Consider the following 17,684-nt stretch of genomic DNA (forward strand, 5'->3'; position numbering starts at 1 on the left):
TGCAGCCGAGTGTTTATGTTGGACTTATTCTAACCTGACCAAATGGTTTGTGCTTCCAGGTTGATAATCAGTTACCAGGCACAATGTTCCCAGTTGTATTTCATCCTGTGGCTCCCCCTAAATCCATTGCTTTGGATTCAGGTAAAAAAAAAATAATAAGAGGAATATGGATGCACTCTTCATTAAAACTTTAGAAGATATCAGTATGACTAGTACAAAGGTTGACTTTGTTCTTCTGTATCGTGTTTCTTTTAGAACCCAAACCTTTCATCGATGTGAGTGTAATTACGAGATTCAATGAGTACAGTAAAGTCTTACAGTTCAAGTGAGTAAAGGTCTACTGTTTGCTCCAGGAGTTGAAACAAGGGTCAATTTTGAAAATTAATTTGTTGTTTGTTTGTTTGGGAGTTGCTCTGTACAAAAGCTCTTTTCCCAACAAGTATATCAATCTATACTATTGGGCTGGTGAACTTTTAAAGACTTAAACAAATTTTAGAGTAGTCGGTATATACTTTGCAATTCAGAATTATTTTAATCACCTCTAATGCCAATTAGAATATAAAGTACGCAGATCCATGAGCTGTGTTCTTTAAAGCGGGCATCTTGAACTTTAAGAATCAGATGATATGTCTTCTAATTTATCATCTCTCCTGTGACGTGATAAATGTGGGCATTTGGGACTCTCAGTGTGATAAGTGCTAATGCAGCAGTATTACTTTAGTTGTGGTTTTTCTCCGCAGTAAGTTAAGTCTCAGCTTATGGAGACTTTGATCTTATTAGCATAATATTAAGACACAAAGAAGTAAGAACTGTAGCTTTTGAGTGAAAAAAATCAGTTATGACCATTTTTGCTGTTGTTTTGGGGGTTTTGTTTGTGTTTTTGTTTTTTGGTTTTTTTTTTTTGAGACAAGGTCTTACTATGTAGCCCTGGTTGTCCTCAAACTAACAGAGATATGCCTCTCTTTGCTTTCTGAGTACTGGGCTCAAATATGTGCACCACTATTCCTAGCTTAAAGCACACATATATATATGTTTACTCTCCCACAGGTATTTTATGGTTCTCATCCAGGAAATGGCCTTAAAGGTTGATCAGGGGTTCCTTGGAGCTATTGTTGCTCTGTTTACCCCCACAAGTGATCCTGAGGCTGAAAGAAAACGGGTAACAATTTTTATTTCTTAAGCCAAACATAAAGAAATAATTAGCCATTTTTGAAGTGATTCTTGGAGTGTGGAAAAAAAATTAACCATTTAATTTTTTTCAGACAAAGTTAATCCAACAAGATATTGATGCTCTCAACACAGAGTTGATGGAGTCTTCAATGACTGATATGTCAATCCTGAGCTTCTTTGAACATTTCCACATTTCCCCTGTTAAGGTTTGTTCTTAGAAGGTAGAGTGTGGTTGCCTCTGAGCTTTCAAAGGGTCTGTAAATAGGTTTAGCTTCATCTGTTACATCGGGTATTTGGTGGGGTATCACTTGACTAATGGTGACAATTAAGGCAGTCCTCTGTGACATATGTACAGCTGTAATTCCCACAGAGGACCCACCAGAGCATGTTCTCCAGTGTTGAATTAATAACCCCTGTGCTCAGGAAGAAGCTGACAGCGGTGTTTCTTAATTAAGCGTAGAGTGCTCACCAGTGTTTAATGTTTGGGTTGCACTTTGTAGCAGCCACTGCTGTCTAAACAGAGCTGCAATGGGCGCCCTCCCCAGCACGGGAAAGCGCTGAAGTGGGCATTATGCTGTTGACTGATGCCTTGGCTCCTTCTCGAGCTGATCGTAACTAAGAGGGTGGAAAATTGAATACCTTTCACTTCCCTGACTTTGTACTTTGTGAACCCATTTCATTTCCCCCTCTTGTTGTTCTTTTCAGCTCGTACAGGGAAGAACAGCTTTTTAGTAAATACACAAATGCAGTCAGCTAGAGTGCACTGTACTTGCGTAATGGTCCATATTGACAATTACAATATTAATGCTCCTTTGCATTCTCAGGAACTGACCACAGCACCATAGACTTGGTTATAGCCACCAGTCTGTTCAGCTAACAGGATGTGTAAAGCAGGATTGCTATCAAAACCGTTCTATTAGTTTGGCATTTCCAGAACACTAAGTCTAAAATTGATTTATGTGAAAGATTATATACAGTTTCATTCTACAAGTATAGATCAGTTGTTACTATTGGGATTAATGTTTTTAACACAAGTTTTCAGAGTTTGTTATTGTTGATTGTTTTTATAAATGCGTTGCCTGAATTAGATAGAAGGAGATGCTTAGCCGTTGTTTTGCCTGGTGGACTGTTTGTGTGCCCATTGGTGTTTTTTCACTCTCAGATAGTGATTCCATTTTACAAAGGATTCGAGTCTTTTCCATCTGGACACAGAGGTGTCTATGCACTTTGGGAGTGGAACTTTAGTCTTAGATCAGACCGATTTGTATTTTACGGACGGATGAGCAGAAATCAAATATACATTGTGCTGAACCTGTTCTGTAGTGTGTGATCAGGCTTCAGGAAGCTTCCCCATGCCACCTCTGGTGGTGCTGGAAGACCTGGTCCTACAGAGCTTTACTCAGGGTTTTTCCTGTATTGAATTCTATTTTTCTTTCAGTTGCATTTGAGTCTGTCTTTGGGATCCGGAGGTGAGGAATCAGACAAAGAGAAACAGGAAATGATTGCAATTCATTCTGTGAACCTGCTGTTGAAAAGCATAGGTGCCACTCTGACGGATGTGGATGACCTCATATTCAAGTAAGGGCCTTGTTAAAGTGCATGCTGGGAGCCACTCCTTCTCAAAGTGCTTCAGGGCATTGATTGTCCCCATTAGTGCAGCCTTCCCTTAGAGAGTCTTCCTACCTGACTTGAAGAGTGTGCTCTGTGTCTAGTTATACTCAGGGCTTTAGGACAAGTTATAACTTTGGTTATGTGTGAATATTTAATAAAAACCTAATCATTTTGATGTGTATATTATGAATTGATCATGTTTTACTATTGAGTTCTAGTTAGGAACATGTAGCAGGGGAGTGAGATTCCAGTGTAATCTCTGGCCAAGTGTAGAGAGGAGAACCCCGGGCTGCATTCTGGAGGAGGCTGGGTGTGTATGCCAGCTCCATCTGCATGCCGTAGCCGTCTACCAAACTGAGTGGTTCACAAAGGTATTGGAACAAGTGGTTACCTGAGAGGAAACTCCTTTTACATTATTACCATCTCACATGTGTACTAAATTTCTGAGAAAACCAGGAAAAAAAAAATCCAAACTGAAAGACTTGAGAAAGTTAAGGGCAGGGAGGAAGCTCAGCTGGTGAAGTACTTGAGGCCTAAGCTCAGATCCTAGAACCTACACAATATCCAGGTGTGGTGGTGTGCGCTTGTGGTCTCAGTGCTGGCGAGGTGGAGGCAGGTGGTGGGTCTCACTGTGCAGCCATTCCAGTCTACTTGGCCATTTCCAGACCAATATGAGAGTCCATCTCAGAAAGAATGGGAGAAAACACCTTGGGGTAGCATACAAAGTTGACCTCTGGGCTTTATGTGCTGTGTGCACATATATGCATGCGTGCCCAAACATACAGGAGTACTTTGCCACAAGCATTCAAATACATAAAAGCAAACACATAAGTAGAAGTTGTTGTTATAGAATAAATCTCTGAGTAATATTGTCTTTCCCTTTTAAAAGCAGTGACAAAATTCCAGTAGGAAATATGAGATAGGATTGACTACATAAAAGTTAAATACTCAGGCTAAAGATTTATTACAGAGAGAGAGAGAGAAAAAGAGAGACAAAGAGAGAGGGAGAGAGAGAGAGAGAACATGTGTGCATGCATGCGTGTGTGCGCGCACTGCTGAGTACAGAACCAGGAGGTCATACAGAACCAGAGCTCTAGCACTGTGCTACATCTCCAACTCTGTGACTGACTTTTAAAAAACATTTTCTTCTTTATTTAGTCATAAGAATCTTACGTGAGAATTATAGACTTTAGAATAATTTCATTACCATAATATTTAGATACCAACTATAAATTGTTACTGGAATTAGCTGCTACTGAAGGTTTCTTTGTGCTCAGAGCATCATTGTAGTAGCCTTAACTCTTTCTCTTGTCTCTGCCAGACTTGCTTACTATGAGATTCGCTATCAGTTTTACAAGAGAGATCAGCTCATGTGGAGTGTCATCAGACACTACAGTGAACAGGTAACGTCCTCCTACAAGTAGCCTGGAGCTCACTTCATAAAGCACCATAAAACGGGTGCATGAGAGCCTAGTATGGGTGGAAATGGTTATGTGACGGACTTCAGTCTTCTCACTCTGTGGCTTTGCTGCCGTTGCTAACTGTTTAAGACATGCTCTCCTGCCATCCAGGCTGGCCTTGAACATTATGGCTGACGCTGTCCTTGAACTCTCAGTCTTCCTTTCTCAATGTCCTCAGCCTTAGATTCACAGGCATGTCCACCACACTTAGCATTGCTTAGTGGTTTCTGAAGTGTCTAATTTCAGTTCCTTTTAAAAATTGTTTTGTTTTAGATCAACTTTCTTTTATTTCATTATGATATGAAGGCTCAAACATAATTTTAGGCAAGTCTTACGATGAGCTGATTTCTTTCAATGCAGCTTAGATGCTCATATCAAGAAGGGACAGCAAGACAGTCTTAGTAATTCTAACTTTTCCCTCTTGAACATTGCACATATGCATATCACATTTGATTAAATCCATGCCACCATTTTTCTTCTACCCCCTTTCCCTCCCATGTTCTCCTTCTCTCTCTCTCTCTCTTTCTCTCTCTCCCCCTCTCTCTTTCTCTCTCTCTCTCCCCCTCTCTCTTTCTCTCTCTCTCTCCCCCCTCTCTCTCCCCCTATCATTCTCTTTCTCCCTCTTCCTCTCTTTCAGCCCACCAAATCCACTTAGTGCTGCCTGTGTGCGTGGGTGCAGGATTGTCCCCTGGAGCATGGGTAGTCCCTCAGTGGCCACATCCCTGATGAAAACTGACTCCTTTCCCGGTAGCCATAAGTTGCTAAAGCTTTGAATGATGTGTGGGACTTCGTGGTCCCTTGTCTGTCCCTGCAGGGTTTTGGCAGGGTCAATGTACAGATCTTGTACATGGAGGGAATTTCTATTTTTTTAGCTTGTCTTCCGTTACACAATTTAAAGTGTTCTCCTTCAGGTCCTTTCCCTTTCCGTGAGACCTTTACCACTTCAGGAAATGTAAGAATGCAGGCTAGGGGACTGCAAGAGAGATCCTAAGCCAGCTTCTCCCCATGCAGCAGGTACTGTGTGAGTTGGATAATAGACAAGGAGGGTGCAGTATCCCAGGCCACTCAGGCACAGTTGCCAGGTGGAACTGCCGGGCTGCCTTTCTCTTTCCATCTTCTGCTGGGAGATTATTCTTGTGTTGCATTTGAACAATAGATTCAAACAAATATAAATTTTCCTTATTTTGCCATTATTACTAGTGATTCCCTATATAATCTAATAATGGTACAATAATAATAAATGCTGATGAACATTGATTTTTATATTCATTACTATGACTACTCTTCATGCAAGGTCAATATAATCTTTCACTTTACAGCTGGGACGGCCAACACTAAAGACCAGGTGACTTGTCTGAGGCCATGTGACTGCTAAATAGCAGATGTTGATTTAAGACACACACATTGAGATATCAGGTGTGGAGTTGCTGGTGGTCATTGCACATACTGTCCCTTAACTGTTTTCCCTGTCATCCTTTCTTCCCATTGCTTCCTAAATGTTCTTCAGTGTTCAGAAAGAACTTACCTACTCTCTTTTCTTCTTTAGTTCTTGAAGCAGATGTATGTGCTTGTATTGGGCTTAGACGTGCTTGGAAACCCATTTGGACTGATCAGGGGCCTCTCAGAAGGAGTCGAAGCACTGTTCTATGAGCCCTTCCAGGTACTGGCTGAAACAAATGTCCTGCTTTCTAGTGACAAGTATTTGTATTTTAACTGTATATGGCAATGTTCAAATAATAATAATAAAAAATCAGCTTTAGGTTTTTATTTAAAGTACTTTAGATGACATTGAAAGATTTTTTTACATTCAAATGAGCACATGTAATGTTTATCTTGGGCAGTAAAGTGTGGCCACGTTTTCTGGCACTCCGTGCAGTTATCTGAGTGCTGGGTAGATTACAGAGTTTCTGCTGCTGTGGAAGGGCAGGGCTCTAAGGAACTGACTGTTCTCCTTGGTGCTCTTAGCTCACATGCCCACCTTGGTTTCAAGAGTCCAGAAGCCCAAAGTCATAAGGGTTTTGGAAGGACCATGTGGAGAGAATAAGAGGGAGAAGAGAGACAGAGAGTGTAGACCCTGCCTTGTAGCACATCTGGCTTTGGTGTGCCAGTAGAGTGTCCTGGGAAACCAACTGCATTTCGCAATCATAGCCAATGATTGACACCTGTGCTATGTTAGTCTTGTAGAATCTGCTAATATTGCGTGGTTAAACTGCTTTTAAGCATAGTCGGTATAAATCTATGAGTATTTAAGAGAGAGCATGAAAACGGTTTGGTCTCAGTCTTTATGGACTTTTATAATTTCTTTGTCTTCATGGAATCTTCAAAATGCTGGATTTTTAATAAGCCTTACACTTATTAAAGTTTAATACTGAACTTTTTTTTTGATCAGGGTGCTGTCCAAGGCCCTGAGGAATTTGCTGAAGGATTAGTGATTGGGGTGAGAAGTCTCTTTGGACACACAGTAGGTGCGTATGATCAATGTGTGTCTGTGTATGTAATTACTGCCCTAAAGTGCATTGTTCATGGAAAGCAAGTGGCTATATGTAGTAAGAGAGAGTTCACCTTCCTAATAAACTCTTAAAGCACATTTCTTTCATTTCAGCTGGGTGGGACTTAGTAGTGACTGCTGAGTGCCTAATGTTTACAGGTGGGATGAGCGTACTTTACAAGTTGTGTTACTTCTCTTGATAGCAAAGATTCATAGCAATTTTTCATTTGCATATGAGAAGGAGCTGTAGGTACGTGTTTAAAGCAGGTGCGTGCTGTGTTGTGCTCAGTGGACTGACTTTGTGGTATGCTCTGTAGGTGGTGCAGCGGGAGTTGTATCTCGAATCACTGGTTCTGTTGGGAAAGGCCTGGCAGCAATTACAATGGACAAAGAATATCAGCAGAAGAGAAGAGAGGAGATGGGTCGTCAGCCAAAAGATTTTGGAGACAGTCTTGCCAGAGGAGGGAAGGGCTTCCTGCGTGTGAGTCTCCTTTTTGAGCCTTCAGGAATCTATCACAGATGCACTGGAGCTATTAGGCTAATAACTTATGCTTTGTGGATCTTTCTGTTGTGAATTTCCTATGATTAATGTTTGTAAAAATCAATGTGTGTGCTTACTTACATGTGCATGTTGTTCACTGTTAAGTCCTTAATCTTATAAAACAACATTAGTATGTTTATGGAGACCTCTAGTGGTTGATTTAGTGTTAAGCACCTTTGGTTAGCTGGAGATATGATGACTGATTTCTCTTGCAGGGAGTTGTTGGTGGGGTGACTGGAATAATAACAAAGCCTGTGGAAGGTAGGTAGAAAACACTTCTCTCCTGCACAGAGGGGAAGGGTCTGTGCATGCCAGATGCTATTGATACTCCATGTTTGATTGAGAGGATTACTGACTAAATTTTATATTACAGTTGTGATTATCAGTGTGTTATCTTTGGAGAAGTTAAGTAGTGGCTGACTCATATTTTGGATGATGTTCTCATCAAGGCTAGAAGAAAATTAGATTCTCTGAGGCCCTCAGTAGCAATTAACATGTGCTAGGTATATATGTATATATATATTTTCAAAATTAAAAGGCAATGTTGGAGGACTTTCATGTCTCAGTAGTGTTGGCACATGTTGCATGTCCCAATTTTAAAGCTTACTGCAGCATAAAGCCACAGTGATTATGCTTACAAGGCATGATACTGGCATGAAGGTAGAGATGTAGGTAGGTTGATGAACCCTTGCAAGTACTGGATCTCTGAGATGGGAGCCAAGCTGACTCTAGCAATGGCTTCAGCAGATGGGACATGTGGACATGTGCATGTGGAGAACAGTAGTCCAGCCCTTCCATACACCATCTGTAAAAATCAACCCAGGATGGATGAAGCTCCAGAGGCTGAGGGCACAAGTCAGAACTCAGAAGCAGATGCAGCAGCTGGTGCTAGGGTTTGGTGGAGCTCTCCCAGACAGGACACCAAGGCATGGGTGCCAAAAGACAAGGCACATTAAGTTGAACTCAACAAGATTTAAGTTTTTATGTGTTGGAGGATACCATGAGGAAATGAAAAGGACAATTTGCCAAAATTAAAACAAAGCTTATGCCTTGGAAAATATTATCATAAAAAGAAAAAAAATTAAACAAGATGAGATAAAAAATTTTGTATTATATTGATAAGAGATTTATTGCTTGACTATAGAAAGAATTGTACAAGCTAACAATAAGAAGATAACCCAGATTAAAACAGGCAAAGGATCTGAATAGACTGTTCCTCCACAAAGATATGCAAGTGTACACTTTAGTCATCAGGGAAGTGTGGATGGAAATCGGAACTAGAGTTCACTTGACATCAGTTAGGATCACTAACGTAAGTCAGTGAGGGTGTAGGGCAATTGGAATCTCCATAGCTGCTGGTAGGAGCATGTGGTAGTACAGCCACTTATAGGAGAACATTTTGCCTGTCCCTCTGCAGTTGAACATAGAAATGCTATGTGTCAGCAAGGTACCCCAAAGTGTTGAATAAAGACATTCAGTCTTATATGTGAATGTTCATAGCTTCATTTTTCATCATAGCTAAAACATAAAAAGGCCTGTCTATCCCCAATGCACAAATAAATAAAATATGGCATATCTGCTCAATGGAATATTATTCAGCCATAAACAGAAGCCAAGCAGTGATACATGCCACAGTGTAGATGAACTTAGAATGCATGATTCTGAGTAAACAAAGCCCAGTCTCAATAGACCGTTCAGTGAAAGCTGCTCAGTATGGTGTCCAGAGGAAGGCAGACTGGTGATTGCTGAGTCTGAAGAGGCAGGGAACAGGGAGGAGAGGAGGTGAGCCAGATAGGTTCAGATGGGGATTGGGGAAATACACTGACAGACAGTAGACACAGGATGGCTTTCTGAGATGGCAGGGATTTTCTAAAATTGACTGTGATGATGTACGGTTCTTAATAGGTCAAAAGCATTTAATTTGTCTAGTGGGACATTTTATAGTGTGTGAACAGAATTTTTAATGAATTGAGTTGTTTTTAATGTACTGCTTGGATATCCTAATGGTTGTAATGGAATGAGTGAGTGAGTGCTGTCTGATAAGTTCTCCAATCTCCCTGGCACGTACGCTAAGCTGTCAGTCCTCTCAACTCTGTGTGGGCCTCCGTATCCTGGAGATCTCTGTCTACCCTTGGCATAAGTGTATGCTGAAGTGGTCTGGCTTCAGCCCAGGAATCTGTGCTTTGAGAACAACCCTGTTATCACATTAAGATGAAATGTAACGTTCCCCAGACACCTAAATACTTGTGGTTTCTGAGTTGGCTTGGGTTTTTGTTGAGTTCAGACTTGCTTATGTTAAAATATCATTGTGTATTCATTGTCTTTGGTTTCATAAAGGTGCCAAGAAGGAGGGCGCTGCCGGCTTCTTTAAAGGAATTGGAAAAGGACTTGTGGGTGCCGTAGCTCGTCCAACTGGCGGGATCATAGATATGGCTAGCAGTACCTTCCAGGGCATTCAGAGGTAAGGGCATCCATACATGGGGGTGGTGTGTTGTATTAGCCTGCTCTTAAGGTTCTTGGATCTCATTGGAAGTCATGGTGGCTTTAGGAGGCCAAGAACTGTGGAAAGGAGTAAAAAAGAAATGAGTCTTACAGCTCAGTTTTCATTTAATTCCATTTCATATTCTGATAGATAGCAAGGCTGCACAGTGTCCATGACATTTCATAATCTGATAACTCATTTATCTGTGAGTTTGATCAACATCAATTTGTCTGATTTTGAAAGGTGCTCACATATTTTCTGTTACATTATTCAGGGTAGCAGAATCAACTGAGGAGGTGTCCAGCCTCCGTCCACCTCGCCTGATCCACGAAGATGGTATCATCCGTCCATATGACAGGCAGGAATCTGAGGGCTCTGATCTACTAGAGGTAAATGCTGATCTTCATGGTTATGAAATGGAAAGATTCTAGGACAGAGACGTTATGGGCAATTTTTAAAGTACCCGACTGTGAATCTCTGAAGGAGTCTCCATGGTTTATAGAGTAGAATTTGTTTTTCTGTAGGGTGGCCTGGCATGTTGAGGGGAGCTAACTGGTAACTCATTTTCTGTATAGGACAGGAGCAAGGCACAAGGTCTTTTCTGTGCAGAAAAGAATGTCTTAGAAGCAGCTGTAGGCTGTTTGCCCGTCCCTGTGGCAGCTTGCTTAGTTCCCGTGCTTCGTTTTAGCTTCTTGCTCTGTGCCTAATGTTGGAATCCCACTGCTACCCTTTGCTCTCAGCCACATTCCCTGACTCCTCTTACTGTGAGAATCTAAAATTATTCTGCTGAACAGAACTAGAGGAGAGAAAAGGAGATTATATATTTATAATCTTGTTAAATATATTTTTAAAAATTATTGTATTTTGACATTTTATCTTGGCTGTAGTTTCATTATACTTAAATAATAGGCATATACATAAATTGCTATTCTTCCATGACTGGCTTTCCCTCAACAGAGACATTAATATTTTCATACTTTATGATAAAGATGACTTAGTTATTGTTAGCCTTTGGTTTTCATTATGTATGGTTACATTTTATCTTTTTGCATGCTTCTAACTTTCTTTTCTTTCTTTTTCTGCCTACACAGCAAGAACTGGGAACACAGGAGTAAATGTTTCCCGTACTGCCTGATTCCATCCTTAAAACTCAAATCAAACTACTATTGTTTAACTGTGTGTGAATCAGACTGAGGGCCAATTTTAGTGAAATTTCTTTATAACTGTCCCTTCCACTTGAGCTTTTCAAAATAGTAGCTCATAGTTGAAAATTGTGGCTTCATGTAATTCTACATGGGGCTACAAGATTGGTATAAAAGATCCCATGGTGCAGGAAATAAGTTCTCTAGTTTGGGGTTGGGAGCTCAAAGGATATTGAACCAAGAGCACATCTTTTGCTAAAGTTTTGGAAATTGTAACCCTGTGTATTAGGTTGTTCATGTACACTTCAGATGAAGCTGAGAAGGATAGCTCTGTTCGGTGAATGTCTATGTTTCTGAATCTTGATGATGGAATTATGTAGAGTTCTGCTCCATACAACACCCCAAACTTACTAAGTTATGAGACTATTAACCTGGGAGATAATGTTTTAATAAGTAATGAGTCGTTTCTCAGAGCTTGTCCTTACACCTGAGATGAACCTTGGCATAGGAATTTAGGAGAGTGTTCCTTCAGTATATATTTTTTTCTTTTTTAACTCAGTTATGGCTAAATAAATGAAGTAGTTTATGTGGTCTGCATCCCTAGCCTTCATCAGAGATTCCTTTTGAAAACTGAGCCCCATTGTTGGCTACGCTTACCTCATAATTACTAGTTTTAATTATTGTAAGTAGAGTTATTAACAGAACATGTAATTAGGCAGATTACCTCTGTGGCAGCTGAATGTATAGATATCTCTCCTTTTATAAACAAACTCTTAGAGGTCTGGGAGATGGCACAGTTAGTTGGGAAAGTCTTCCGAGCAAGCACAAAGACCTGAGTTTAGATCTCCAGTACCCATAGAAAATGTGTGAGTGGCACATGTCTGTGCTCCAGTACTGGATAGAGTAGGGGTCAGGAAACAGGCAGAACCTGGGGTTCGTTGACAGCCGGCTCACTTATTTTTAGCGAGTACCAGATTTAGTGAGAGACCTTGTTCAAAATCAGAGCAAAACAAAAGATAGTAATGGAGGAAGACACCTGATAATGAGCTCAGTCCTCCATGAATTCACAAATGTACACATGCATATGCTGCATATAACATGTGTACAGCCCTTCATAGACACATGCACAAACATACATGTGCATATGGCATTGACACTTCATAAATTTAATCCCCAGAGATTTCTCCTGATGTGAACAAAATAACTATAAATTATCATTTATACTCCAGCGAATTCCCAAAGTAAATAATATTTTAATTTCTATTTAAAATAATAATGCAAATGTTTAATTTTGTGCTTTAACAGTGTCTTATCTATCAACTAAATTGAAGCCAAAGTAGAAACTTGATCCCTAGCATTATTTTGTTTTTTGGACAGGGTCTACTGTGTAGCCGTGGTTGGCTTGGAACTCTCTGTATAGATCAGGCTGGCCTCGAATTCACAGATATCTTCCCAGTTTTACCTCTCATGTGCTGGGATGAGAGGCCTGCATTTATGTTTTTAAGTGCATCGTTATAAAAAGCAATTAGTTGAACACTATATATGTCTAAAACAAACACTGTAAAGAGAAAATAACTGGTGTCCAGGACCAGATAGCACTGGATGGACAAAAGGAGTGACTTGCATCCTTTGCTGGGGCTCAGCTCAGATAAAGCAGCATGCACAGGCCTTGGGTTTGAACCCTGGCATTGCCATGTTCCCCTCAAAACAAGACTTCTGTGCTCATGGGACCAAGTATAGAAAAGATGTAAATAGTAATGGTAGCCGAAACACAAAACACAAAACATGAAGCTTCTAGTGCCTGGATAAGTGGGGAGAGGAACAGTGTCCATGCGAGCAGCTTCTGTGAGAATCAAGCACAATCTGTCCTTCAGATGCTGCAGCTCCTTGTGGGAGAGACACAAGCTTTAGTTTTCCTGAATAATTGCAATTTTCTGAGACTTTTGTGATCCTCTGAAATCTGGGGTCTTTTTTATTATGTTTTATTTTATTTTTTAGCTCCTTAGTGATTCTTGTGGTTTATCTTTTTATAAATGTATGTATTAAGCAAAAAAGTTATTTTATCTAAGGCTATCGTCATCTTGTGTGGCTTTTTAGCTTTTGTTACAATGTCAGTCAACCCTTTACACTGTAATATACTATAATAATTTTTGGAAGAAATAGAAGGTAATTGCTGTAGGGTTGGTAGCATGTTCGTGAGCTGAGCTTGTGCAGCTCTACCCATCTTGCTGTGGTCAGAGTTGAGGAGGAAGCACTTCCTGATTAGTTAGACTCTGCTGGATTGATTCCTTAAGGGAGTAAGTGTAACTCGACCCATAAATGTCATAGAGTCCTAGCGCATTGGATTATATCCTCCTCACTCTTACTGTAACACTGACTTATTTCTAAATAATTTATTTGGGAGTCTTTTTGAGCTCTCTTTCCTTTTTATTTAACCTACTAAGCATTCCTCTGTGAAAATCCTCACTTACATGCCATGTGTTTATAGCATAGTCCACTCTAGTATTCCCTTAGGATAATGCTGTTTATGTGGTACATGTATGTATATGTCTGTATAGATAGATAGGCAGACTTTATTATTTATTTTGCTGATTATTCTTAATGGTCATACAAGATTTAATGTGGTTTTCTTTGCTTTTTGACCTAATTACGTTTTTCCAAGTTTGGAAATGTTTTACTAACACTTTAACCCGTGCCTGTCTACTCACTGAGGTGATCTTGCATTGTGTAATCTGTTCTTCCCTCTGACATTGGTTCTTGTACTGTATCCGGTGATATTATTAACTCTGTGATAAATACCACTGTACACTTGCATTTTGACTTTTCATGCCTTGTGCTGTTTCCTTAGAATTAATTTGAAAGGGATGAAAAAGAATGGGCAAAGGATTTTTTCCTTTACTGAAACGTTACTAAATTCCTCATGTTGAGTTTTGTGTTGGTCAGTCTGGTCTCCTGTTACCCTCCATGACTGTATCTTGCTCTGGATTTCAGAGTCTAGTGGGTCTTTAATAACACTGAAAAGATGTTCTCAGTGTATCCTGGTGATAAGTTGAAGCACAGCTTGATAAAGAATGGACATGTGAGGAGAGAAGCAGGCGTCTCTGCTCTCCACACCCCCTGGCTTCTCTGGCTTAAACCCGCTGTCATGTATGTTCCCAGATCCAGCTAAAGGCACTACATTATTTTAGCATGCTATTCTGTTTTCCTGTTTTCTCTGAGGAAACTGAGGGTTTGATGGCAAAATATTGTTGAGAATTCACAGGGTGAACTGTGAAATAATTGCCCACCTCCTCTCCAAGATGCATTCTGAAGAGGCCACTTCAGCTCTGTGGGAATTCTCTTCCTCATTCATGGCTTTGCAATCCTTGTTTGTGGCTTTATTTTTTGTAATTAGCAAGGAATGACTAGGGACCAACATATTTTTAAAATGTGGGTTTCATTGCCAGCACCACAACGATGTATTTAAGCTTTGCAGTCACAGCACCAAGCATTCTTTCCTGACAGTGTGTATACTGACTGTATGATCCTGATGCTGCTGGGGTGTGTTCTCAGTGTGAACAGGCTCACTCAGTGTGCCTATCTTCTGTATTTTATGCCCATGTATCATTTGATCTTTAATCACTCATTATAGGTGATATCAATGATATTTATTAGTATTTGTTATAAAAATGTATTTGTTTTAATGTGTATTGACTAATTTAAGTCAACAGTTTTAAGATACTTGAAAAAGAAAATAAATATTTTATTGGCTACAATTTATACTTGGGTTATTCACATATTAGGAATAAACTGCAAATATTTTGAAATGCTAGAAATCCTTCATGTTCATAATTGTCTATTTTAGTCAGAAATATAATTTCAACAAAAATGATTCTTTTCAATTTGTACTTAATCTACATGATCAAACACATAGAGACAGCAAAGCCCTTGCAGGCTTATCATTATATGGTATATAACCCTGTCCAAATAAGTGGTTGGGTCTTAGCTTTTTAAAAATTGTTTTGTATGTGTATGTGTGTGTGCCTGAGTATATGTTTGTGTGCCGTGTGCATGACTGAGCCTGTGGAGGTCAGAAGAGGGCATCTGATTCCTTGGAACTGGAGTTACAGGAGATTGTGAGCTATAGAGTTGATGATGGGAGTGGAACCTGGGTTCTCTGAAAAAGAACTAAGTGCTCTTACCGACTGAGCCATCTCTCCAGGCCATACTTCTCTCAAAGGAACCTGAAGAAAAATGGGAACCATCCTGTGAAAAGAATTTCAAAACCACTACTTCTGAATTTTATGTCTGTGCCACCCCAAGTCCTTGCCAGAGAGGGTCCGTTTAAGGACCCCTGCGCCACTAATGTGGTGGTTTTAGTCACCATATTTATATATTCTTAGTGAAGGTATGTGGTTGCTTCTGATTGATAGCTTTGAGTTTCTTAAGTTACCAAGAACAAAATGCTTTTCATCAGATGCTCACTTGGTAAGCATTCCATACATCTGGGCCTTAAGGCGATAGTGGAAAGTAATCCATAACTATATTGTAAGTAGGCTGTTTTCTTGCTGCAGATGCCAATGTGCAGTATTCTGGTTTTGTTTCTAACATAACCTCTTCCTAATGTTGATTATCATCAGCTACTATACAAATTATATTTAAATACATGTAGATCCTAAATCTTAACTCTTGCTTCTTCTTCAGAATCATATCAAGAAGTTGGAGGGTGAGGCCTACCAGTTCCACTGTGCTGTTCCTGGGAACAAGAGGGCTGTCCTTATGATCACAAACAGGTATTGCTTGCCGTCCACATGCACTTGGCTGTGCTCACACTCATGGGAGGACTTTCAGAGGCCACAGTGACACATGGTCAGGGGCAGGATGACCATTTCCGTATGTCAGAGACACACAGCTCTGGATAGCTTGCTGACAGCATGTGCCCCAAGCCCTCATTCTGGAGATGCAGAAGCTCAGCCCAGCTTGGCTTAGGGCTTATCCAGAGGCACGCAGCTGCTGAGGGCACAGTGAACATGGCCGTCCTCTTGCAGTGAGGTCACTGTAAGGAGTCACTTCCAGTAGAAGAGGGTGATGTCGCTTTCCCTTGTAAGGTTTTATATGGGATATTGACAGATTCCTCTTCAGAGTGCCGGTGTTCTGTATGCCCATCAGAGTTCCTGCTGAGTATTTTGGAAATACAAACACCTTCTCTAGAGAAAAGGGATTTGTGCTAAAATATCAAACTTAATGTCCTGGGATTTACCCTAGACATAAACTTATCTCCAGATAACTACTGTAGGTCAATAATTTTCAAAGTGCTGTATTTCGTAGGATTAAAGTAGATTATATAGAGGAGGCACACTCTGGCCCAGTTTTCTTTCTCCTTCTCCTTTGCATCCTCCCTTCCTTCTTCCCTTTGTCCCTCTCTCCCTCCTTTTCCCTCTAATGTATCCCTCTGTCTGAGTTTTGAAACCAAACCTAAGGTGTATTGGTTGGTAAGTGAGTGCTCTACCACTGAACTGTAACCCCAGTGCCTCACTACTGGATTAGAATATACCTGGATGAGAAGAAAAATAAGAAAAGGTGAATGAAGTACAGAATCTAGACTTTGAAATGAGCCTTTCTAAAGAGGTTAGCTAACCAGTCACATAAGGAAGGGTTATTTAGTTACCATATTGGTCCATTAGTTGGGATGTGAAAACAGAGGTTGCAGAGATGGCTTGGCAGTTAAGAGCACTTGCTGCTCTTGTGGGGGCTCAGGTTCAGTTCTCAGCACCTACCTTAGGCTGATGCCTCTGACACCTACGGGTACCTGCACTTAAGTTCACACACCCATACTCACACACACTTCAAAATGAAAATAAACCTTCAAAAAATCTGGAGTGGAGATCTTGGAGACTCCATATCAGAGTGTGTCACCTAGGAGATGACAAGATTTGAACTGTGATACTTGGAGCAGGAGAGAGAAAGGAAACTTCATATGGTAGGAGAATGTGTTACTGTAGTGCTCAGAAGAAGAGAGAGCTTAAAAAAATGCACAAAACAGTAAGTTGCGTTTGGCACAAGGTTTTAATATATGATAGTGAACTGGGCTTAAGGTCAGGGGTGTGGGGATGCTCCTCAGAGACTGGCTAGACCTGTGTGTGGTTATTGAAAGTCACAAGAAGGAAGGCACTGCTGACTCTTGCTCTTTAAGGACCAGGGGTCCTATAGCTATCAGTCCCAGACAATTCCAAAATTCTCATAGCACCCCCCCACCCCGAAACATTAAACCTCCTGCTTTAATTCCCCTGTGCATTGATCACCAGATTCATTCAGGTCTGCCTTCCTGAACACTCAGGTCTAGCCCATTCTTCTCTTTTCTTATGCCACTGTTATAGTGAGGCTGTCATGTTTCCTCTTTGGGCTTTCTAGCAACTGACGATCTTAATGTTCTATTCCAGGCCTGGAGCCCCAACTTTCTGCTTGTCACTAGAAGTATGACTGAAATAAAAACCTTCATACAGTGTCTGATTACTCATAAGTTAAAGTTGTAATTTAGAGAGGACACTAATATCATTCTAAAATTAGACATTAAGGTGATTTTTTTCTCTCCAAGGCATGCATTTGGTATTCCAGCCACAGACCTCCACCCTTCTCAACAAGCCTTTCCTCCTGTTTGGGGTTGATGGCACATGCTGTTATCCCTGCTGCTTGGGAAAGCAAATCAAGAGGACTGCAAGGTCAAGACCTGACTAGGATACAGATTTGAGTTGAGGGCCAGCCTGGGCAAAGGTTGTGAGACCTGCCTCAAGTTATGACCCTCATGCATGGG

The 17,684-nt window shown here is 40.6% G+C and overlaps 1 protein-coding gene across 4 annotated transcripts in view; it reads left to right on the forward strand.

Moving 5' to 3' along the window:
- Nucleotides 1-17,684, forward strand: part of Vps13c (vacuolar protein sorting 13 homolog C) — a 159,062-nt gene that overhangs the window by 135,263 nt on the left and 6,115 nt on the right. For 3 of the 4 annotated variants that reach the window (XM_031346005.1, XM_031346006.1, XM_031346007.1), the window contains 13 exons: nucleotides 60-141; nucleotides 256-325; nucleotides 1,048-1,159; nucleotides 1,263-1,376; nucleotides 2,609-2,748; nucleotides 4,103-4,184; nucleotides 5,788-5,901; nucleotides 6,631-6,706; nucleotides 7,047-7,210; nucleotides 7,486-7,531; nucleotides 9,608-9,731; nucleotides 10,027-10,141; nucleotides 15,578-15,666. In XM_031346005.1, coding sequence (XP_031201865.1) covers nucleotides 60-141; nucleotides 256-325; nucleotides 1,048-1,159; nucleotides 1,263-1,376; nucleotides 2,609-2,748; nucleotides 4,103-4,184; nucleotides 5,788-5,901; nucleotides 6,631-6,706; nucleotides 7,047-7,210; nucleotides 7,486-7,531; nucleotides 9,608-9,731; nucleotides 10,027-10,141; nucleotides 15,578-15,666 — 1,328 coding nt within the window. Of the gene's footprint in view, nucleotides 1-59; nucleotides 142-255; nucleotides 326-1,047; nucleotides 1,160-1,262; nucleotides 1,377-2,608; nucleotides 2,749-4,102; nucleotides 4,185-5,787; nucleotides 5,902-6,630; nucleotides 6,707-7,046; nucleotides 7,211-7,485; nucleotides 7,532-9,607; nucleotides 9,732-10,026; nucleotides 10,142-10,843; nucleotides 14,650-15,577; nucleotides 15,667-17,684 lie in introns of those variants that run through there. The other variant, XM_031346008.1, reaches the window with a different exon arrangement.

This window comes from Mastomys coucha, unplaced genomic scaffold (assembly GCF_008632895.1).
Source record: "Mastomys coucha isolate ucsf_1 unplaced genomic scaffold, UCSF_Mcou_1 pScaffold23, whole genome shotgun sequence".
In the NCBI taxonomy this organism is placed as follows: Eukaryota; Metazoa; Chordata; class Mammalia; order Rodentia; family Muridae; genus Mastomys; species Mastomys coucha.